General features: G+C 40.0%; 2 protein-coding genes across 2 annotated transcripts in view; both read right to left on the bottom strand.

The window, feature by feature from the left end:
• The window catches only part of PIAS1 (protein inhibitor of activated STAT 1), a 152325-nt gene extending 129328 nt beyond the window's left edge, over positions 1–22997 (bottom strand). The window contains exon 1 of the mRNA XM_036734769.1: positions 22808–22997. Coding sequence (XP_036590664.1) covers positions 22808–22831 — 24 coding nt within the window. The 5' untranslated portion in view covers positions 22832–22997. The remainder of the gene's footprint in view (positions 1–22807) is intronic.
• On the bottom strand, positions 5253–5677 carry LOC118828270 (40S ribosomal protein S12-like). The gene has a single exon (XM_036734771.1). The coding sequence runs from the start codon at positions 5675–5677 to the stop codon at positions 5279–5281; it is 399 nt and encodes a 132-aa protein (XP_036590666.1). The 3' UTR covers positions 5253–5278.
• Positions 22998–25061: the final 2064 nt, after the last annotated feature.

Genomic DNA, 25061 nt, shown 5'->3' with positions numbered 1-25061 from the left:
CATCTTACACATCCCTCATTTAAAAAAATTCTTATAGTAAGTATGCAGCATCAAGCAAAAATCTCACATTAGCAGTATCAGAAAATATACATCTCATTCTGCACCTCAATAACACTTCTTTGTCAGGAGGTGCATATGATGCTTCTGTCAGTTTTTTAGAACCATGGTCACTTCACTGATGATAGTAAGTTGTTCTTTACAATGGTATTATTGTTTTATAATGTTCTTTTTTTTGCCTGGTCCTGCCTACTTTATTCTGCATCAGTTCATTATCCCAGGTTTCTCTGAAACGTTCCCCATTCTTTCTCACATCGCATTATCTCATTACGTTAGAAACCATAATTTGGTCAACCATTCCCCAGTTGATGGGCAACCCTATTCAATTTCTAGTTCTTTGCAATAACAAAAAGCTTCTAAAATATTTTTGTCCTATGGGTCCTTTTCCTCTTTCTCTTATCTCTTTGGGGCAATGGAACTGGTGGTGATAGTACTGGAACCAAGGGCATGAACAGTTTACAACTCTGATTTTTTGGGTAAATCACTTGCCTTATCACAGCCTTTCCAACTTTTTTTTTTTTTGCCAATTTGATGGGTGTGAAATAGAACCTCAGAGTTTTAATTTATATTTATCTTATTAGAGATTTGGAGCATCTTTATATGGTTGTTGAAAACGAAATTTCTTCCTTTGAGAACTGCAGGTCCATATCCTTTGACCATTTATTTGTTGGATAATAATAATGATGATGATGGCTAGGATTTATCTATCAATCAATAAACATTTTATTAAGCACCTATGTGCCAGATGGCTGCTAGGTGGTGAGGTGGATAAAACGCCAGACCTGGAGTCAGGAAGACCTGAGTTCAAATTTAGCCTCAGACTAGAACCAACTGTGTGACCTCAGGCAAGTCACTTTACCCTATTTGCCTCAGTTTCCTCAACTGTAAAATAAGCTGAAGAAGGAAACAGCAAACTACTCCAGCATCTTTGCCAAGAAAACCCCAAATGGAGTCTCAAAGAATCGGACACAACAGAAATGTCTGAAGAACAGCATGTGCTAGGCATTGTGCTAAACACTTTACAGCAATCCTGTGGGGAGGCAGGTGCTATCATCATCCCCATTTTATAACTGAGGAAACTTAGGCGAACAAAGGCCTCATGTGAATTCAGGTCTTCCTGATTCCAGGTCCAGCATTCCGAACAATCTAGCCACTTAGGAATGGCTCTAGTTCTTAAATAAAAAACAAAGATGTATCTTGAATATGATACCTTTGTTGCAAAGATTTTTTATGCCCCAATTAATTGTTTCTCTCTTAACTTTAACAGGTTTGGTTTGTACAAAAAGCTTTTCATGTCATCAAAATTGTCCATTTTCTCTTGTGTGATCCTAGCTACCCCTTGTTTGGTCATGACTTCTTCCCCATCCTAAGTCGCAAAAGCTATTTTCTTCCTTGTGCCATTAATATGTTTATGATGTGACTTTTTATATTCAAGTCACAAATCTATTTAGAACTTATCTTAGAAAATGTTGTGGGGTGTTCATGTCCCCATCCTACTCAACTTTTTTTATTTTCTTTGAGATTTTTGACCTTTTGTTCCCCCAGAATTGTTATTACTTTGTCTAGTTCTAGAAAGTAATTATTTGGTACTTTGATATGGTACTGAATAAGTCAATTAATTTAAGTAGTACTTTCTTATATTAGAACAGCCTGACCATGAGCAATTAATATTCTTCTAATTATCTGGATCTGTCTTTCTGTAATGAATGTTTTGTAATTGTATTCACAGTTACTGTGTGGCTTGATAGACTCCTAAATACGTTGTACATTCTTTAATTATTCTGAACGGAATTTATCACTTCCTGCTGTAAGACATATAATCTCTAAGACTAAGTACATATAACTTGCATTTACATGGGAAATATATGTACGCGTGTGTGTGTGTGTGTGTGTGTGTGTGTGTGTGTGTGTAGCCAAACCCTTTTATTTTAAAGATGGGCTTCAGTTTCCTTACTGGTAAAATTGGGGAAAATGAATTTAATTCAACAAAGCATTTAAGTCTTAATATAGCTAGGTACTACCCTATAATGTGTGAATATAAAAACCAAAGCCATATAGTTCCTGCAGGGCAGAGGTGAGGAGGGAGTTCATTTTATGTACAGTAGATAGGCAGTGCAAAGGCACAAAGATGGGAGATTGAATGCCATAGTCAGGGGCTATGTTTGGGTGGAATGTAGAGTGGGTGAAGGAAAGAATAATACAGAAATACAAGAAAGGTAGGCTGCAGCAAAGATGTGAGAGGCTTGAAATGGCACTGAAGCTTCTTAAGCAGGTGACATGGTCAAACCTGTGTTCTAGGAATATCAATTTGACACCTGTGTGGAAGAATAACTGCAGAGGGGAAAGCCTGGAGACAGAGAGACCACTTAGGAGGCTATCAAGGTCTGAATTAGGATAGATGATGGAGACATTCTGGAGGGAGAATCAACAAAATTGGCAGCTGATTGGATAACAGGTTGAGAGAACAGATAAAGGTCAAGGATTGAGTGAAGTTGGGAGCCTGGCTCACTGAAAAGATGGTGGTGTTCTCAAGATCTGTGAGTCACCTTCTTAAATTATGAGCTTTAAGCCAGAGCTAGTACCAAGAAGTTAAAATGACTAATTTGCCTTCTACCTTATTTTCCTTCTCCCAAATTTAATGGGAATTAAACTGGTGAAGTGGAAAGAGCCCTGGACTTGAAGTCAGAAGAAAGGGATACAAATGCCATGTTGACACTTAACCAGGAGAACCATTAGCAAATCTATTAACATCTGTAGCAAGAGTGGCCTTTGTTTTCTTTGAGTGACTCAGTTTATCTCATTGAGCATTGCTGGGCCATGCCTGGGAGCAGAGAACTTCCTGTGTGACCTCTTCCAGGGCAGGAAGCCCAGAAACCCATGCCTGGAAGCAGAGAACTTCCTGTGTGATGAGTCATGGGGCTGGCTGAGGGGAGGTGTTGACTCCAGAGCCATGCCCTATTGGGTGTTAACCTAGTCTACGCTAGGAGGAGAGGCCAACTCAAGAACCAATTGGCCCTGGTCATTCAGGCGGCCCTTGATGATGTCAAAAACTCTGTAGGAGGGGAGAGGACAGCTTGAAGAGCTCTTTTTCCTCTTCCGGTTGGTGCGGCAGGTGGGAAGAGTGACTCTGGGCCAGTCCTTGCTCTCAGGCCGAGCCCAGATGTTGGTAACTATGAATTGTATTGGGTCTGTCTGTTTGTTCCCCTGAACTAGCTGACTGTAATCTGTATTTGGCCTGTCTGTTGATGCTTGTCTCTTTGCTCCCCTGAACTAATTGAATGCTAACTGAATGCTGGCGTTTTTCCCCTGAACTAAATAAATGTTGTCTGTATGCTAACTGAATGCTGGATTAAAGTAAGCTGGTCAACCCCTTCACCGTGCTTTCCTTGTTTAAGCAGATAAAAGAACCTGTGCCTTTCCGGCGTGCCCGGTAGCCTCCTGGGTGCTGGCTGTGGAGGGATCTTACGCCCCCACAGAAGCTGCTAGCTGGATTGTTAATACAACATCTCTGCACATCAATTTTTCCATTTGTAAAATGGCAATAATATTTTTACCCCCTACCTCACCAAGTTAATGCAGGAAAAACACAACATTAGTTTGAATTATTATTAAAATTAAGTCAGGTATAGCTTTGAATTTATATTGATCCATTCTATTTCATCCCTTGCTATCAAGGAAAATAAAAGAGTTTAATTAATTCCATTCAGCTTAAACATTTATCAAGTGGCCAAAAGAAATGATGGAAGAGATTGTCTCAGAGAAACCTGGGAAAATTGTTATTAAGTGGGGAATAAGCATTTATATAGTGCCTAGTATGTGCCAGGCACTGCGCTAAGTGCTTTAGAAAAAGTGTCTCTTTTCTCGAGCCCCTGGGAAGTAGATGCTATTGTTATCTTCATTTTATAGTTAAGGAAACTGAGGCAAACAGAAGTTAAGTGACTTGCTCCAGAATCATATAGCTAGTGTCTGCAGCCATATTTGAACTCAGATCTTCCTGACTCCAGGTCCAAGTCTCTATCCACTGTGTCGCCTAGCTGCCAAGCTGTACTCTGTTGAAGGGTAAAGTGAGCAGAACCAAAACAACTTATACAAGGATAGCAATACTGTAAAGACAAACAATTCTGAAAGACTTAAGTACTCAATCAATGTAATGAAAATTCCAGGGGACCAAGGATGATACATGCTACCCACCTCCTGACAAGATTCAGAATAAGATCTGTTTTTGGACATAGCCAAAGTAGGAATTTCTTTTGCTTGGCTATGCATATTTGTTATAAGGATTTATTTTTCTTTTTTTCAAAGGGGAAGAGAGGGAAGGAGAGGGAATTAAATATCTGTTAACTGGGGTAAAAAAAGTCTTAAAATTAAAAAAAAAAACATTAAATGCTTACTACACGTAAGGTACTATCACATATTGGGGCTACAAAAGGAAAAAAGGAAAAAATTCCTACCCTTAAGTACCTTAAATACTGCTGCTCGCTCTCTCTCTCTCTTTCACACACACACACACACACACACACACACACACACACACACAAATAAATTAACAAACATCTACTAAATGCTGCACACTGTGCTAGGAAGTGGGGAATAAAAAGAGCAATCAAACACTCAAACCTTCAAGGAGTTTACAGGGATACAACTCATACACATACAAACTAGGTGGCACAGCAACAGAGTCAGGAAGCTCTAAGTTTCAAATCCAGTCTCAGACATTAGCTGTGTGACCCTGGGCAAGTCATTTAACCCATTTGCCTCAATATCTTCATTTGTAAAATGAGAATAACAGCATCTATCTCCCAGGGTTCTTGTGAAGGTCAAATGAGATAATAATTGTAAAGCACTTAGCACAGCACCTGGCACATAGCAAGTGCCATAGAAATGTTAGTTAATATTTTCTACTGTTATTCATTTTCATTTGTGTCCGACTCTTCATGACCCAACTTGAAGTTCTCTTGGCCAAAAGTGGTTTGCTATTTCCTTCTCTAGCTCATTTTATAGATTGGAAATTGAGGCAAAAGGGGTTAAATGACTTTCTCAAGGTTACAAGGCTAGGAAGTGTCTGAAGCCACATTTGAACTCAGGAAGGTAAGTATTCTTGACTTGGCCCAGCACTCTATTCACTGTGCCACCTAGCTGCCTAGCGATTATTAAGCATATACAAAGTAAATTCAAGGTTAACTTTTTTTTCCCCCCAAATCAGACCAAGGCTTTTATTTATTCACTTCTTGCATTTAAAATATTCTTCGATGACATCTTTGGCCTGAGATTCCTTGCCATAGTCCTTAACAACAATGCAGCTGCAGCCAACCACTTTACGGGGCTTTCCCTCTCTGTCAATTTTACCAAGGCCTACCCATTCGCCCAGCTTCTTGTTGTCATCAACCTTGATCAAGTTGATCTGATGCTCCACACACAGGGCTTCAACCAACTTTACATACATAGGTTCATCACAGTTGGAAGCAAGAACACAAAGATAGGCTTGGCATTTGTCCAAGGCTTTGGCAGCTTCACGAATTCCACGAGCTAGGCCATCATGGATGAGTGCGGTCTTCAGCACTTCTTGTAGAGCAGTGTTAACATTCATCACACCTCCAGCAGCAATGCCTTCCTCAGCCATGGCAGCGGTTCACGGGTGAAGCTAAATCTTGAAAACACCCGGGAGCCTCCGCCTCCCGCTCGACTCAGCAGCAACAGGGAAAGAGCCAAAGTTAACTTTTAGGGGAAGGCATTAACATCTGGTGGGGATAGCCATCAGGAAAGATATGCACATAGAAAAGGGACATTTATGGTAAATTTTGAAGGAAAAAGGGATCCTCAGAGGCAGAAATGAAGAGGTTATGGATTCTAGGCCTAGAGGAAAGCTCGTGCAAAGCTGGTGATTGAAATGTCATGTCTAGTTTTGCTATACCAGAATCTGTGAGGTAATCTGTAATAAATCTGGACAGTTTGACTCCCGATTTATCAGTTAAGACATTTGAGTTCCCTTTTAGATGCTAATTTACATGCAGAATTGAATTTCAGGTCTTTCCTGAATCTAAATATTCCCTTGTGCAAATCAATTTAACCTCTTCTGGCCTCAGTTTTCTCATCTGTAAAACATGGGTAATACTTGTAGTTCTCCAAAAATAAAAAACAAACCACAAAATTATTTTTGATGCCATCTATGATAGATCATTGTAATAATAATTGGGCTTCTTGGCTCTTACTCTTCTAGTCCATTAAACTATCAGATAAACCTTAAAAGGCTGCTTTTCTCTTTCAATTCTTAATGCTCAAAAACTTTCAATTTTTTACCAGGGCTGATAGGGTAAATTCTATACTCTATAGTCTGGCATTTAAAGCCTCGACATTTTAATCCCATTCATCTTTCCTATTTTACCTCACACTGGGGGAGTCAAAGTAGTAGTAAGGCACTGGACTACAAGGTAATCAGGATACCTGGGTTCTCATTCCATTTCTACCATTCATTTGGTATTTGAGTTAATTTGCCTCTCCAGGCCTCAGCTGCTTCAACTGTATGATGAAATTGACTAAATCTCTCAAATTCTGAGAGATTCTATGTATACTATATTCCAGCATGGTCCTTTTTGAATTACAGGAAATCAGAGACCATTTAGTCTAACTCATTACCTGAACTAGGAATCTTTCTACACTAGTCAGAGCTGTTTCATTCTTTGTCTTCATATCCCCAAGGCGTAGCAAGTTGTCTGGCACATAACAAGTGTTTAGTAAAGCCTGCTGATTGACTAGTGCATTTCTGTCTCCTCACATTTACTTACGCTGTGTCCACTTTCTGGAATATATCTTCTCCCTTTGGGCCTAATCAGATCCTACCTGTTTTAAGTTCCAATCTAAGCTTTCTCTGATCACTACAGCCACCGTGATCTGCTACAGTAATATGTTCATACCAGTCTAGTTCCAGGCAGTAGTGATTAACTTTTATGTTTAGGTAATGTGTGAGTTTTCTAATTGAAAGTTCCTCAAGCTAAAGAGGTATTACTGGCTTCTATTGTGCCACATCGCCTCTATATTCCAAGCTCAAAAAAAAATTTATTTTAGGGGCAGCTAGGTGGCACAAGCACCAGACCTACAGTCAGGAGGACCTGAGTTCAAATATGGGAAAATAGAAAATCATGCAACACTCCCTCCACTTTGGTCTTGGCTTGTAGCCTTTTCAAGCTGAAGAATTTACCATCAATTCAGTAGCTGACCTTGATGCCGTGTTCATACTTACTGAAAGCATTTGACAACATGGCTGAAATCATGATGCTAAAAAGCATGGGAGCAAGCACACAGCCTTGTTTCACTCCATCGGTGACTGAGAAGGCAGGAGAGCATTGTCCATTATCTAGAACCAGGCAAGCATGCGGCCATGAAATTGACATACAATGCTGATGAACTTCTCCTGATGACCAAATTTTGACTCAATGTAGCCTCTGAAGCTGAGAGGCAACAAAGCATAGATCAATTCTCTGCTGCTTGTGCTAATTCTGGCTTATCGATTAACACCAAGAAAACACAGGTGCTCCATCAGCCACCACCACACCACCCTTAGGTGGAACCAGCAGTTACAGCAAATGGAGAAGTTTTGAATGCTGTAGATAAGTTCACTTACCTTGGTAGTGTACTTCCCACGGACGTACACATTAATAATGAGGTTGATGCACGCATTGCTAGAGCTAGCTCAGTGTTTGGGAGGCTTGGAAGGAAAAGTACGAGAGAAAAGAAGTATTATGCTGATTACCAAACTGAAGGTCTACAGAGCTGTGGTTCTGACCTCATTGTTGTATACCTATGAAACCCAGAGAGTCTGCCAGCACCATGCCAGGAAACTGAATCACTTCCATTTGAACTGTCCTAGGAAGATTCTGAAGATCACCTGGCAGGACAAGGTACCAGACACTGAGGTGTCTAAACTGCCAAGCATTCAAACTCTATGCTTCAGAGAGCACAACTCCAATGGACTGGCCACGTTGTTCAAATGCAAAACGTATGTATGCTTGCCAGAAAGACTATTTCATGGAGAACTCACACAGGGCAAGCATTCACATGGTGGTCAGAAGAAGTGATACAAGGACACTCTAAGGTTTCTCTCAAGAACTTTGGAATTGATTGTGTGATTTAGAAGATGCTGCCACAGGACCGTTCAGCATGACATTCCCACATCAGAGAAGGTGCTCTATGAGCAAAGCAGAATTGAAACAGCTGAAAGGAAACACAAGATGCTCAAGTCTGGAGTATCCACTCCAAATGTTCACATGGACTACTTGTGCCCAACCTGTGGTAGAGCATTTCCAAGCCTGTATTGGCCTGATCAGCCATAGTCGGACACATTGAATCTTGACTCAAGCATAGTGACGTCATTTTGGTCCTTTTTGAGAACAAAGGACAATAACCAACCATAGCCATTAGAAATGGGAAAAATGAAAATTCAATGAAAACTGGGAAGAACTATATGAACTGATGCAGAGTGAAATGAGCAGATATATGAGAACACTTTTGTGTTGATAACAAATTGCAAAGAAAAGCAACTCTGGAACATTCTAAAAATTGTGAAAAAAAATCAACAACACTGGTTAATGTAGTGACAAGTCATAACTTCAGAGGACTGATAAGACTATAACACCATTTTTGGGCAAAAATTGATGGACTAGAGGTGCAGAATGAGACATTTTCAGGCCAATGCATTAAACTGCTTTGCTTGACTATATTTATTACTGAGTGGCTACAGAAATGTTAAAAAAAATTATTTCAAAAGAATATTGATAAAATATCTTAAGAGTACAGAAAACAAAAAGGTCAGAAATGGACACAGCAATTTTGGTAAAATTATGTTAATTTATATTGTACAATTTCATATATGCCTTTTGCTCTTCTATGAATACTGAAATGTTCATGTTTGTTAATGACTAAGTTCATAATACCTAATAGAATAAAATTGAAAAAATAAAGCCATAAGTACAATGCATCTCTAACATGTCAAAATTGAATAACCTATATTGTAAGTAATGAGTACCTCATAGCTTGTCAGTGATTATGTATAGTAAAGTAATTCAAAACATTTTTACTTTCTGAAGTTATCATTCCAAAGTTCTCATCTTACAATTGAGAAAACTGAGGGTCAGAGAAGGGTAAGGCACCTACTCAGTTATTCACTCAGTGACTTAACCAGACCTCAAATTAGAACTAGACCTTTCCTATGGTGACAAGGCTCTCAGCTTTCAGTATCTCCTTTCTTCAATCTAATCCTCTATACCAGCAGCTCTCAAATGTTTTGGTTTCAGGACCCCTTTATATTCTAAAAAATTGAGAGCTTTTGTTTACTTGAATTATATCTAATAAATATTTAACTGTATTAGAAATTAAAGCTGATCAATTTTTTTTTTTTTTTGCTTTTTGGCAGGGCAGTTGGGGTTAAGTGACTTGCCCAAGGTCACACAGCTAGTACATGTGTCAAGTGTCTGAGGCTGGATTTGAACTCAGGTCCTGCTGACTCCAGGGCTGGTGCTCTACTGACTGCGCCACCTAGCTGCCCCAAAGCTGATCAATTTTAAAAGAAATTTTATTTATTTAAAAATAACAATAAACCCACTACCCGTTAACATTAATTTTTTTATAAAAAATAACGACAGTCATTTATGCTATAAGATTTGTTTTAAAAACTTAAATTTGTTCTAACCCAACTGATACAGTAGGAAATAATGTGTGTAAGTGATTTTTGCATTTGCATGTGAAGGATTTCCTCCTCAAGAAATAGCTATACCGCTTTACAATAACTCACAACGTGTAACACTTCCCATGTCCTCTCCCACAAGCAAACTTCAGGTCTTTATCAAGGTAATATGTATCTTCTGATGCAGTAGGAGATGTAGGCAGGAAGAAAGGTAGGCCCAACACACACCCCTCCCCCAACCCAGAGCCCTCTATTCTTGCTATCAATGTTGACTTTGACTCTGCCAGCCTGAAGGCCTGCCACCACTATTTACTATGGTAATAATGTATGTCTTAACCATTTAACATGTATAAAACTGTGTTGCCATTGCTATTAGGTTCCTCTCTTTCTTTGTCGCTGATAAAGCTTTTGAAGGCTGTAGTCCTAATTTCATTTTTCCACATGCTCTATGTGCAATTTTAAAGAATATGTATTATAGTATAATTGACTATTTTCCAAAATAAGCCAGTGAGAAATGTGGCACTATCTTATATATTTTTGCAAATCTGTTTAATGTCCGGCTTAATAGAAGATAGCTACATTTTCCTATACACTTCTATATTCAATCTGTTTCAATATGTTATTTTGAAGTATATGCTCAATAAGTTATTTAGAAGCCTCACATAGATAGGTGGATGGAAAAAGAAAGGAGTATTTTAATAGACAAATAGCTTCTTAGTATTACTACGAAAATAGTTTTGACCTTAAGGACCCTTTGAGTCTCAGGGACCTGTAAGGATCTGAGGACCACACTTCGAAAACCACTATTCTATACCAATAGTCTCCAAAATGGACTTGGGAAGCTGTTTGGGGGTGACCTGACTAACCCCCCAAGGAGTATGTAACCAACCAAGAGGAGTATGGGAATGAGGGTTGCATTCAACCCTTCCCACAATCCCCAAACATGGGATGTCTCTAATACAACCCTACTATTCTTATCCTCCATATACTCCTCTACTCTTTCGCTTTTCTCCTTCTCCTGCAAGGCCCCCAGTCTCTTGCTTTTGAGCCCAGTCAGCCATAGAGGGCAGTTATCCCCTAGTTCTTCACCCAGGAACCCACAGCACCAGTTACGCACATGCCATTGGGGAAATCCTCCCCTCCCCCAATCATACACACCCCCTGTTCCCTAAATCACCTGGCTGACTGCAGTGGGTACCCCTTGAAAAGCAGTGAACGTTGATCTCTGGGGAAGTAACCAGGTTAGAGCCTTCCCCTTTTATTTTAGGTGGAATAGAATGAGTACCATATGATGAACAAACATGGATGTGTTATTACAGGATCAGCATTAAAAACCTACCATTCTTCTGAACTTTCCTATTTCTGTACAGAGCCCCACTATCCTACGAGCTAGTCAAGTTCACAACTTTGTTGTCACCTTACTATCTCCTCAACCCACAGATTCAATCAGTTGCTACATCTTTTCTTTTCTCTCTCCACATCCCTTCCTTCTACTTACACAGCCAGCACCTTAGTTGAGTCCTTCATTACCTCTTTCTTGGACTACTGCAATAGGTTCTCAATGCAATACATCCTTCATATGGTTGCCAAAACGAATTTCCTAAAGCAATGTTCGTCCATGTTGCTTCCCTACTCACTCTAGGATTATCTTATCCTTTAACATCTACTATTTTTGTGTAAGTTTTACGATGTGCACAATTATTAGTATAGCACTACATGAAATAATTTATAAATAAGTAAATGTACACATACATATTTGAGGCCTGTGTTCAAAATGTTTTACTGCTAGGAAGACACAATCAAAAAGTTTGCACATAGCTGCCAAAATAATCTTCTTGTGACAAAGGATTGACCACGTCACTGCTTTGGTCAAAACACTTCAAAGCCTTTCTATTGCTTGCTTCCTGGTCAAAACATAAAATTCTCAGCCTGGTTCTTAAGGCCCTTCATAATATGGCTCCATTCTAAATTTACATCCTTAGTTCACACTATTCCTAATCACATATTTTAAATGCATGTAGTCAAACTAGCCTCTAGCTATTTTCTGGAATTCCATGAACTACACAAGACTTTTTTCATCTCTGGAATATACTCCCTCTCTCTCTACACCTCTGCCTCTCGGAATCTTTATCTTTCCTGATTCATCTTAGATTCCAGCTTTTTCTGTGAAGCTCTTGATTCTATCCCACCCCACCCCATACAAAGAATAAAACTATCCCTTCTCTCAAGGAACTTATACTTTATCTAAGGAAACATATACATATCAGCACATAAAATACAAAATGAATACAAAGTAGCTAGGGAATTAGGAAAGTCTAAATGTAGATGTTGTTCGAGCTACTTCTTGAAGCTAGAGCTATTTTTTTTTCTCACTGCCAAAGATGTTCTGCTTTCTATATTTCCTTCCCCCTCCCCCAAATAACAAGTATTTATTTTCTCTCCTTTTCATTCTACCTAATTGAACAAATAGCTAAATTGAACCTCTATAACAAGTATGCAGAATCAAGCAAATTCCTCATTGGCTATGTATCATTCTGCCTTTAGAGTCTCTCATCTCCATGTCAGGTAGGTAGCATGCTTCATCTTTGTTCCTCCAGAATCAAGGTTTGTTATAGATAAGAGTTCTGAAATCTTTCAAAGATTTTCTTTATAATAATGATGTCAGTGTAGAAATTATTTTACTTGGTTCTGCTCATTTCACTCTGCATCAACTCATATATGTCTTCCCAGCTTTCTTTGAAACAATCCCTTTTGTCATTTCTTAGGACATAATAATAATCCATTCCATTCATACGTGTAAGTTATTTAGATATCCTTCCATAGGTGGACATTTTCATTTCCTGGGGTTTTTTGCTAATATAAGAAGCACTACTATAAATATTTTTGTATATATATATAGGTCCTTTTTCTCTTTTTTGTTTTTTAAATCTCTTCAGGGTACAGGCCTAGTTATTGGAGGAGTATGCACAATTTAGTGACATCTGAGGCATAGTTCCAAACTGCTTTTCGGAATGGCTGGACCCATTAACAGCTCCAACAACAGTGTATCAGTGTGCCTATTTTCTCAATGCCCCTACAACATTTGTCAGTTAGCTTTAAGCACTTACTATGTGCTAATAAGCAGTAGGGATAAGCACCTTGCTATGCCTGACTTAATAATTTTCCAAAGCTAACATAAACTTAAATAAGCCAATTTCACAATTTTCTTTTAATCTATCAAGTATATCCAAATGATAACGATGAAGGAAGTTTATTTTTACCTTCTGTAATGTTGCTTTTCTTCATAATTTTTAAAAGCTAGGCTTATTTAGAGGTAGAGGAAATAACAATGTTAAACCACATATGCAAAACAAGAGTTAAAGAAAATTCTTCAGTCTCATCAAGAATATTTCATCTAATGAAAATATTTACCCATTATACTTCCCACAAAGTCTCACTGAGTCTCCTAAAATGAGAGGCACACATGTAAAAACGGAAAAATCTGATTATTGCTTATAAATTTACATGGGCTTTCTTGTGAAGACAGCTCAAGAAATATCCATAATGGCTTTGGCAACTGGGGAGTGAAGGCAAAAAAAAAAAAAAGTCCCTGTTCTTAAGAGGCTCAAGTCTAATTGGGAAAAACAACTTGTGAACAATTATGTATATACACGATAAACTAGGGATAATCTCAGAGGAAAGGCACCAAAATTGAGGAGGACTAGAAAAGGCTTCTTGCAGAATATGGGACTTTAGCTGAGACCTGAAGGAAGCCAAGGAAGCTGGAAGACAGTGAAAATGCTAGGGGGTTGGGAGGAGTAATGTGAGGAGATGAAATATTATTCAAGGAACAGCAAGAAGGCCAGAGTCACTAGATCAAAGAGTACACCATCTTTGCCTATCTGATGAGTGTGAGGTAGAACCAAAAAGTAGCTTTCGTTAATTTGCATTTCTCTAGTTATTAGTGATTTGTAGCGTTTTTCATATGGTTATCCATAGCTTGAATTTCTTCCTTTGAAAACTGCCTTTTTATGTTCTCTTACCATTTATCTTTTGGCAAATAGTTAGAAGACAAGGATTCTATGAGATAGAGGAGGGGAAATTTTCAATCATGGAAAACAGCCAAGTCACAGAGATAAGAAATAGAGGAACAGAGAGGTAAAAATAATTTCCACATTTATGTATGCAACCTTACTTAGTTTCTCTACTCCAGTTCCACATCATCAACTGCCCATTCAAACTGGATGTCCTGTAAATATCTAAAATGCCAAAGTAACCCACATCTTCTTCACATTTATACATGCCTTCGGAATCCTCTTCCAAATTTCCCTATTTCTATCAAGAGCATTACCAGTGACATCCTGGTTCACAACCTCATCCTTGACTCCTCATTGTCCCTCACCCTATATATCCAATTATTTGCCCTGTCTTTTGCCAATACACCTTGGATTTAGTCAATTCTTTCCACTCACATGGCCACTACACTAGCTCAGATCACCTTTTGGTAGGACTAGATTTGCCTCCAAATTAATCTCCCTGTTTCCAGTCTCTCTATTTTCCAATTCATCCTCCACACAGCTACAAAAAATTGTAGTGGCTCCTTATTTTCTCTACGACCAAATACAAACTCCTTTTGTTTGGCATTTCACAACCTGGCTCCCCTTTTAACTTTCCATGTTGACTTACTACACTTATATGGTTCACCTCAACTGGACAGAACATTCCATCATTTCTCATCTCAATACCTTTGTATAGGCAATTGTACCCTAGGCTCCTCAGCTCTGACTCTTGGAATCCTTCCTTCCACCTAGATGCACAAAAATTTTTATAGCAGCTCTTGGTGGTAAAGAATTGGAAATTGAGGGGATACCCATCAAGTGGGGAATGACTGAACAAGTTGTGGTATATAATTGTGATGAAACACTATTGCACCAAGAAATGACAAAAGGATAGTTTCAGAAAAACCTGGGAAGATACATATGAACTGAGCAGAAACCAGGAGAGCATTGGACACAGTAACAATATTGTAACAGTGATCAATTGTGAAAGATGCAAAGCTTTCAGAAGACAATCACAAGACAACTGCATCAAGACAACGATCCAATTCCAAAGGAAACCATGATGAAAAAAGCTATTGATTTCCAGAGAGAGACCTAATAAACTCTCGGTGCAGACTGAAACATACTTTTTCCACTTTATTTTATTACCTTTTGTTTTTTTTTTGTTGTTGGGTCTTTTTTTGGCGGGGGGGGGGGGGGGGGGGGGGGGGGGGAGGGGAGCGGGGGGCGTGCAACATGGATAGTATGGAATTACGTTTTGCATGGAAAAAAAAAAGAATCTCTCTTTTCCTTTAAAACTTGGATCAACTGCCACTTCTCCTTATGGGGAGGCATTTCCAGATACCACCCACCCCAGGGGCTAGTGCCTCCCCACTAAAATTACCTTAAATTAATTTTGTTTTGTAGATAGGTGTGAATACAGGATGTGCTCAGTCAACTCCTAATGCAAAGGTTCTTAACCTGGGGTTCATGAACTCATTTTTAAAATATTCTGATTAAATGCATTTCAACATAACTGGTTTCCTTTGTAATCCTATGCATTTCACTTTATGCATTTAACAACATTATTCTCATGAGTCGATATAGGCTTCAACAGATTGCCAAAGGGATCTAGGACATAAAAAAAGGCTTAGAACTTCTGTTACACCCCACCACCACTACCTCCCTCAAAAAAGGCAGTGTCTCATTTTTAAAGTATATTTTAAAAATAAAGTTTAGCTACTAATTTTTTAAATAAAGTTTCATCAAGCTTTAATTTCTTCCATATGATTAAAAGAACATCTTTTGTGACTGAGTACTTAAACGTCTGCCTTAAAAAAAATTCTGAGCACACATCCTGAAAGGGCCATACACATCTGTTCTGTATATATATTTTATATGTACCTGTTGTCTGCTATAGAACATAAGCTCCTTGAGGGCAGACCGTTTAATTTTTTATTTCAGTTCCTTAGTGACTGATACATAGTAAGCACTTAATAAATGCTTACTGATCAATTGATCTAAGACACAGTAAACAAACACCTTGCTATGCCTGACTAAATAATTTTCCAAAGCTAACATAAACTTAAATAAGCCAATTTCAATTTTCTTTTAATCTGTCAAGTACATCCAAATGATAAAGGAAGTTTATTTTTACCTTCTGTAATGTTGCTTTTCTTCATAATTTTTAAAAGCTCAGGCTTATTTAGAGGTAGTAGAAACAACAATGTTAAACCACCATATGCAAAACAAGAGTTAAGGAAAATTCTTCAGTCTCATCAAGAATATTTCATCTAATTAAAATATTCATCCACCAATACTTCCCAAAAAGTCTCATTGAGTCTCCTAAAACGAGACACACATATGTAAAAATAGAAAAATCTGATTATTGCTTATAAATTCACATGGCCTTTCTTGTGAAGACAGCTCAAGAAATGTCCATAATGGCTTTGGCAATTGGGAAGCACTGTTCATGCCACTTGGACCACCACTTCTATTTATGGTTCCAGTTTTTTTGCACCCCTAAGGGTTCAGAAAAAAAGGACCTTCAAAATACATGTACTTGCAGAAATATTGTAAAGTCATCTTTTAATCAATTTCAAAGTCACTGGGCCCACAAAAATTCCATTCATATCCCAAATTCTGTATTAGCTCCATCAACATTTACTAATTTTTCTTCTTTACTTCAACCCACCCAGACATATATGTGTATATGTATACACATACACACTACTAGCTTCCAACCTCAGGGAAAAAAAAAAATCAAACAAACCAGAAGTAGAGATTACTCAGATTCCCATGAAAAGTTAACCAAAAAGAAACTTTGGAAGGTAATGCATTAAATATTCTTTTTATACAGGATTTTTTTTTACTCTGATTTGAGTCCCTGAGCCAAAGCAGGGATTTAAGGCTATTTTATTGCTACAATGCAACGAGCATACAGCACGCCTGTCCAAGGAGAAGAGTAGAAATTGTTAGTTTTATTTCTCCTTACAGCCATTATTCAGGATCTTCTTAAACAATAAAAAGTGGGATGATGAATGTCAAAGAATCCCGCTTCTGCTTCTTACCACTACTATTCCTTTTCACATTTCCAGGCTTTTGTTTCTTCATCTGTAAAATGAAAGACCTGAACAATATTAGGAGTTCTTAACCTTTTTTGTGTCATAAACCCCCTTTCATAATCTGGTAAACCCTTCTCAGACTAATATTTTTTAATACATAAAATAAATACATAGGGCTACAAAAGGAATCAATTATACTGAAACACAAGTGTGTGTGTGTGCGCGCGCATGTGTATTTAAAGATGAAGGTCAAGAAGTCCTGGACTCAATTATCTAAAGTCCCTTTTTGGCTTTACATCCTATGACACTATGGTTGCTTGGGTGTTATTTCATGGTGGGGAGGCCCATTGTTGGAAACAGGTTTTGTGTTTTGGAAAGTAGTGCAGGGTCAGTGGAAAGAACAGAAAAGAAGCCTGAACAATCACAAGAATCACCAACTTTTGGGGCTACAGAAGCCTCAGCAGCCATCAAGTCCAACCCATAACTAACCTAGAATCTCTACTATAATACCTAATAAATGGTCATGAAGACCTAGCTCTCAGATTGCAACTGAACATCAGTTACCCCTGCCAGTTAAGGCAGCCCTTCCACCTTTGCAACTTCCACATTTACTCAGTTTTGTCTTCTATGACTAAGAACAGAGGGGTCAGCAAACTGCAGCCCATTTTGGCCTGCTGCCCCCAATTTTGCACAGCCTGAGAGGAAAGAAAATTTTATTGTATTTAAAAATGTAAAAACCATTCTTAGTTCATGGCCCATACAAAAAATGGTCATATTAATTCTTTTTTACTGTCATATTATACTACTGATCCACATGGAGCTTTTAGCCCACTAAAATCCTCAGATAGGGAAGCCGATTGTAGGGGTCTTGAAAGTCAGCTTAAGGAGTTTAGCAGACTCACTGATGCTATTAGAGCAGGTGAAGGACTTGATCATAGTGGTTCATTAGAAAAATTAGTCCATTATTAAGGGAACAGGGGGGAAGGAAGTGCCAGTAAGAGAAAAGGAACAAGGATTTAATAAGCATTGTGCTAAGTGCTTTACAAATATTATCTGATCTTAACAACAAGCCCGAGAAATAGTGCTATTATTATCCCATTTTACATTTGAAGAAATTAAAGCAAGAGTGTCTGAGGCCAAATTTGAACTCAGGACTTCCTGACCCCAGGCCTATCCCTCTACCCACTATGCCACCAATCTACTGAGTATAAACACAAAGCAGAGGTTCCCAAAATTATTTGGCCTATCACCTCCTTTAAAAAAAATTATTCAACACCCCTCTAGAAATCTATTTTTTTTTAACCCTTTAACTTTTTTTGGAAATTTGCGTCACTTCAAAAAAATTATATTTTTTAAACGATACATCTTAAATTTTATAATTTATTGTAATTTTGTGAGGTTTTTCCTACATTGAAATTTTGATGATGCAATATTGTATCCTGTAACTGTATGATAAACAAGTCATTACACGAACATTTTCCTGCCTAGGCATCCTGTACTTCCTGGGAATGCAAAACATGTTTGCCTGCCAACACTTGCTTGTTAAGACCTGACAGGGACCTGACCACTGATCAGTTATAACTTATATTTTGTGTATGTTGGGGGGAAAATAATGTGATCACTATGACTTAACTCTACAACACAACAGATGAAACATGTATGAATGGTTTTTCAAAATTTTTTTATCTTCTTTCCATATGCTTCCACAGGCCGTATTTTTATTCAATGCCCTCCAACTGCACCCAAGGCTACTACTGGCCCCTGGATCATTCCAGCACCCCCCAGGGGGCAGTATGGCCCACTTTGGGAACTTCAGGAAAAGAAGGATGGTTTAGAAGCAGAGAGACCAGTTTTGGTAGATGTTATAACAGTCCAGAAAAAGGAGATGACTATCTCAGGATCTTGGGCAAGTCAAAAAATTTTCTGGCCCTCAGTTTCCTCACTTGTAATATAAAGATTAACAATCTGTTCAATCAGTGTCACAGGTTTGTTCTGAGGATCAAATAAAATAATACAGAGCAACGTTAAAGAAATATAAGCTATTATCACGAAGAAGCAAAATGCAGGTTTAAAAACATTATATCCCAGCACAGACTCTCTCAAATCTGGGGTCTCAATAATTCTTTCTAATTCCTACTTCAACCAGACTCACTTTATTTTTATCCCTAGCTACCAACAAGAAAGGGTACAATTACCCTGAACTTTCAAAAGCTTCAGCAAGAAACCCTGGAGCAGCATGTTGATGGAGTTCACCAGCAGAAACCCAAGGTTAATCAGCTATGGACCCAGCACTAAGCACTACTGCAATCAACAGGGATTACAAGAGTCTCATTGAAGAGAAAGACAATACAATCACCAAGGAGGAGAAAGGGGGAGGAAAGGAAAAGAGGTATTTCAAAACAATTATGTGAAATACTTGAAAAGTAAAGTGTTTTTAGAAATTGTTTTAAATATTGTTCTTAACAATGATGACAGAATAAAAATGATCAAATGTGGTACTTAAAAGCAAGTTATGAAAATTTAAATAAAATCCATGAATGTTGTCAGATGTACATGTATGTTTCTAGCTAAACTAAAAGCAAGTAAGTTAAAACCACAAAGATTAAAATTAAGTGGCTACTACTTTAAAAGAGTTTGAGCAACAGAACGTACTCCTACTCCTACAGGTCGTCCTAAAAAGATTCTCTAATTTTGTCACCAAATGCATACATTTTTCTATCCTTTAAAAAAAATTGTTAAGCCTTGCCTTTTCTACTACTTTTCCTGAGTTAAAGTAGTAATACTATTTGGTTTGAGTTTTAAAGTTGAAAACATCTGTACAAATATTTTTAAAGTACAAAGTAGAGATACATGAAGCTGTCAGATTATTAACTGCCAAAATAATCTGGCCCTTATAACCTCCTGATCTAAGAGCCCGTATCATAAAATTCTCACCACTCCCCCAACATTTTTGCAAGTATCTTTTATGAGTGACATCCAATGAAAGACTGAAACTTTCATGAACAAATGTGAAGACAAGATTCATTTTGATGTGTAGAACAATTTGCAATCTAATTTTTATTGGCAATACTCTGAAGTGTTGTAGCTTGTATTATATCAATATCGATGGTGATGTAGATCTGTCTGGTTTAACCATTTGATCTTTTAAGTCCATTATAAGTTAAAAAGAGGTCACTGAAAAGAGAAAGGTGAAAAAATAACCATGACTATAGTCAATAGAAAAATTTATCATGGGTTTGTGAGTTAAGGAATTGGGCTCAAAACCTCCTCAGGTTTTGAACTCTGTTAAGAAAGTATTTTTGCCCAGAATTCCAAAAAAGTCCCTTGACTTATCAGAAAGCCATAAATTTAATTGCACATTCTCAAAAAACAGAATATCAAGAAACATTTTCTAAAAACTCCAGCATTAAAAATAAATCAAGATTTCTCCTAAAAGTAGTCTGAATGTCAATTCACAGAAATTTTTCTGTTGAAGGAACACCATGGTTGGATAGTCCCCAAAATGTCGACAAATTAAACTGTAATCAAATATTAACATGATTTGTCTGTGTGATTTTACATCAATGAAGCATTTGCAATTTTTAAGGCTCCTGTATTTCTTACAAAGACAAATAGTTTATCCTAACAATTAATTCCTTAAAATTAAACAATAGAGGCATCATGGCACCATCAATTCCTTTGCACAAAATGAGTCTGAAATTTATATCTGGGATCATAGAGAGATTTTATACCTTTCTTTTGGTGTGGAAATGACAGTTCCTTTTCAGGTATTTAGCTCCAATCAAATACCGGTTCATTTTTGTAAATAGAGATTTTACCTAACAGGAATCACACCAGGGATCTGCTCTATCCCCAAAGGCATTTTCTTAAAATGGGAAAGAACAAAGAAGGAAACCTCCCCAGCATGTGCTTTCCATACTAGCTTCTTAGGACAGCATCAAGGGTGACAATATAGAGAGCACAAGCTTTCCTGCTTTATTCTGTGATCCATATATAAAAGAACTCATTAGCCAACATTCAAAAGGGTTCCCAAATGATGAATAGAAGGCAAAGATCACGGCAACCTAATGACTATACTTTCAAATATATAAACCTACAGAAAAATTTCTGAGAATTTGGTCTCAAGTATACTTTTTACAGTTAAAGTTCTCCAAATGTTCAAATTCCCAAGACTTCCTGATTAGTCTTTTAGATGTTCCCATAACACAAATTCCTCCTAATTTGAAAGCATAAAGCATTCTCTAATTCAGACATTTTCAAATAAATTTAAGATCAGAAATAAACTCAAGAATGTAATGATAACTCAAACCTAATGTCTCAACATGTACTTGGAAGTTTTATTCTGACAAGTAATTTGGGGAGGGGAGAGGGAATTATTTTCTAGCAAGGGTTTTGGTCAGTGGAAAAAACAATTACAGGATTTGACTTTTTTAAGCTTAATTTTATAAGTAAAAACATAAGTGTAACCCCTTGGTCTCTCACCTCAGACTGGAATTCACCTCATCAATTATTCTAAATAAGGCTTCCACCAAAGATTTTACCATTATACATCCCAATATTAACTCTTTGACAGAAACTGTCAGCCTCCCTCTCCGAGCCGGGGGAGAGCCGGCTTCTTGGTTTGCATACGCAAAGCCACTTATGAAAAGGGAGTATCCGGTTCGACGCCTCAAAATACAGCTCTGTAACTTAAATACGGCTAGCTGCTAAAACACAATTATTCGAGCAGAACCGCATAAGTCCAAACCCAATCAGGAGCCGGTTACTCACCACCTACCTACCCACCGACCCCCTCCCACCCCCTCGAGCAGCATTGTACTGGCTCCCGTGCAGGAGTAATCACCAGGTAAAGAAGTAGATGCAGAGTGGGGAGGTCTATCGGGAAAATAATGACGTGAAAAAGTCAAGCTTTCGCCTTTCATTTCGCGCAGCTGGAGGAATTGACACAGGTGGGAGGGGGAGCGCGGAGGAGGCGCTGTTGACGAGGGGGCTGGCGAGGGGAGGAGGAGAGGAGCTCGTTCCAACCAACATGGCCAGCAAGATGTCCCCAACAAACAAAAGGCAACCGGGGATATAAACACCGACCATTCACCTCCATCCAGCAAGAGCATCGCCATCATGGTGGGCGCAGACCCCCACGCCCCAAAGGCTGACCTCGCCCTGAGGACCACGAGTGGGACTGGGGGATGGAGAAGGGGAAGGAGGAGGAGGATGGGGGGGTCGCGTCGCCGCGCCCCCCCCGGGGAGGCAGGCACCCTTCGCGGGGGGCTCGCCCACAGCAGGCAGGAATCCCCGGCCCGAGGGAGGAAGGGAAGGGGCGGGCGGCGCGGGCCCTGGCGCTCGCTAAACTTTGCTGGAGGATCTCCTTTTCCCCCACGCACCGTTTCTCCGCATCCGAGGGGGCCGAGCGAGGCGCCTCCTCAGGCAGCGGGCGGGCCGGGGAGAGCCGCGTCCCGGGTTGAGGGGGAGGCGAGGAGAGGGGCGGGGCGGCCGGAGACAAGTTCCCCGTGGGAGGGGAGAGGGGCCGGAGCCGAGCTCCTGACAGGAGCCCGGGGCTGGGAAGGAGGAAGAGGAAGCGGCGGGGAGCTTCCCCAAACCCGCAGCCACCCCCGCCGGACCCGCCACCCCCGAACCCCGGCCGCCCGGGAGCGGGGGGGGTGGGGGAGAGGAGGGCTGGCAGCGCCGCGGCCAAGCTCCCCGCTCCGGCGCCTCCGCACCCCGCTCTCGGACTGCCCGCCTCCTTCCCCGGCCACCCCCGCCCGAGGCGCCCACAACAATAACACGCCGGGGACCGGACCCGTCAGCGCCCCCGAGCCGCCCGGGGCCCGCGGCCCGCCGCTGCCCGGCCCCCTCCGCCGGATCCGAGCCCGCCCCACTCCAGGCTCAGGTGTGCCTGGTCCGGACGGGCCCTGGGGCTTGGCCCCATTCCCCCCGGCACACGCAGCGCCATCTCCGCAGTCGAATATTAGAAGTGAATTCGAGCTGCGCTTTACCTTTAGTTCCGCACTGTCCGCCATCTTGCGACTGTCAGCGCAGGCGCAATGAACCCCGCCGGGGGCCGCGGCTAGTCCCTCTCCCTCCCCTAGCCTGGCCCCGCCCTTGTCACCGCCCCTTCTCTTTCCCTCCACCTCCCGGACCCACCCAATGCGTTCGGAGCCCCGCCCCCGGCACGCATAGCAACGAGTGTGGCACGTACTATTTAAATAATGGCGCCAAGAGGACTGGTTTGACAGTTACTCCCCCCTCCCCTCTCCTCCCCGCCCCGCCCCCCAGGTAATCAGTCTGTTCTGGGTGGGGGGACTGAGTGTAGGTCCTGAGCGCAACCCCCCCCTTTCTCCTCCCCCCGCTTCTTCCCTTGGACGTGAACCCTGATGCTGGTTTTTGGGACTCACAAGTCACCATGCAAGTCCTATGAAAATAACCATAATGTCAGGAAGGGAACATCAATGACTCCTCCGTCAGTAGCAGAGACATCAGGACTTGCGTGGCCGGGAGTGGGGAAGGCTTTCTGAAAATTAGAGGCATCCCTAGTCTTAATCACTCCCGCTGTCATGGGGCCAAGAGCTTCCACTTTCCAGGAAGGGGGGGATGGAGGGAGACTCACAAAGGCACCCGCCCAGGGTCACACAGCCAACATGTTTCAGTGGCAAGACTCGAACCGTCGTTTTGGGGAGCTCACTATGCACGGTTCTCTGTTCTCTCTGCATAACTGCTCAGAGGAGCTTTGAACACCTTAAAGAGCCAGAGACCTGGCAGTTTTCTATTGTTTTAAATTTCAGGACCTAACTAGCATAATGCCTTTGCCCACCCAGGTGGTCGGTGCTTAGCAAGCTTTTTGGAGAATTGAATATAGAATACACAATCACAGAATCTCAGAGTGGGAAGGGTTAGTCAGAACACAAATTGAAGATGTTAAGATGTAAGTGAGGTCATTGTATTAACAGAAGAGTTTTGATTATGGTTTCCTAAGTAAAAGCTTCCCTCATAGCACAGGAATCAACCTGGATTCAAATTTGGGTCTTCTGATTCCAGACCCTTTTTTAGCATACCTCACTGCCTCTAACTATATTAACTATCTCCCACATAGTACCTGTGTGCCTCTAATTCTCCTTTAATTACATAGTGTCATACTGCTTTCTGGGGCAGCCAAGTGATAACAGTGGCTAGATCACCAGGCCCAGAGTCAGGACGGATGGAGTTCAGATCCAGCCTTAGACACTAGATATGTGACCCTGAGCAAGTCACTTAACCCTGTTTGCCTCAGTTTCCTCATCTATAAAATGTGCTCAGGAAGAAGATGTCAAATCACTCCAGAAAACCCTAAATGGAGTGTTAAAGAGTCCCAGGAACTGAACAACATCGTGCTGCTCTTTGTTATTTAAATTTTTCTTAAATGTGGCTGGTCATACCAAAGAGATATTTTAGGGAAACTGGAATGTTGTCTGTTATTCCTTTTCTACCTATACACCTTTTCGGTTCTCCACAATCCTGGAAATGAGATCATGCAGTTAGTCAATAAACATTTATTAAGCTTATTATAATATGTTATACCAGACACTGTGCTAAGAGCTGGGAATACAAAGAAAGACAAAAAGTTCCTGCTTTCAAGGAGCTCACGGTCTAATTGGGGAGACAACATGAAAACTATTATGTACAAATAAGGCATATACAGGACAAATTGTAGATAATCAATAGAAGGAAGGCACTAGGATTAATGAAAATCAGGTAATGTTTCTGGCAGAACTTGGGATTTTAGCTAGGACATGAAGGAAGCAAGGAAGTTAAGTTTCTCTACAAATACTTCTGAAATGAATTCTTTGTTCTTGTAAAGTCAATAAAGTTTTCCCCCAAGTTTTCCCTACATTACCTTTTCCCCTTTCTCTGGTCTTCAACCTCTTCTGCCAGTACCCTGCTTCTGCTCTTTCTTAATCTTTCTGTGCTAACTTTTTGCCTATGAGCTAATGTCATTCAACAATTCAATAAATATTTATTAGGCATCTAATACATGCAAGGCACTGTGTTCCATGATGGGAGTACAAAGAATGAATGAATGAAAAACATTTATTGGGTCCTTACTATGTGCCTGTGGTGTTAATGTGATTAAAGATCTTCCCTGCCCATTTAATAGGCCTTAGATGAAGCTAGTTAAGGGAAGCTTGATTAGGGGAGGCTTGTTTGTAGGAAGGCCCACACCCTTTTTCTAACAAGCAGTGAAGCCCCAGGCTTTTTGCTAACTAGGTGTGAGGC

The sequence above is a fragment of the Trichosurus vulpecula genome, chromosome 8 (assembly GCF_011100635.1).
Source record: "Trichosurus vulpecula isolate mTriVul1 chromosome 8, mTriVul1.pri, whole genome shotgun sequence".
NCBI classification, from domain to species: domain Eukaryota; kingdom Metazoa; phylum Chordata; class Mammalia; order Diprotodontia; family Phalangeridae; genus Trichosurus; species Trichosurus vulpecula.
The sequence above is the reverse complement of the archived record's forward strand: the minus strand, read 5'-3'. Positions and strand labels throughout refer to the sequence as shown.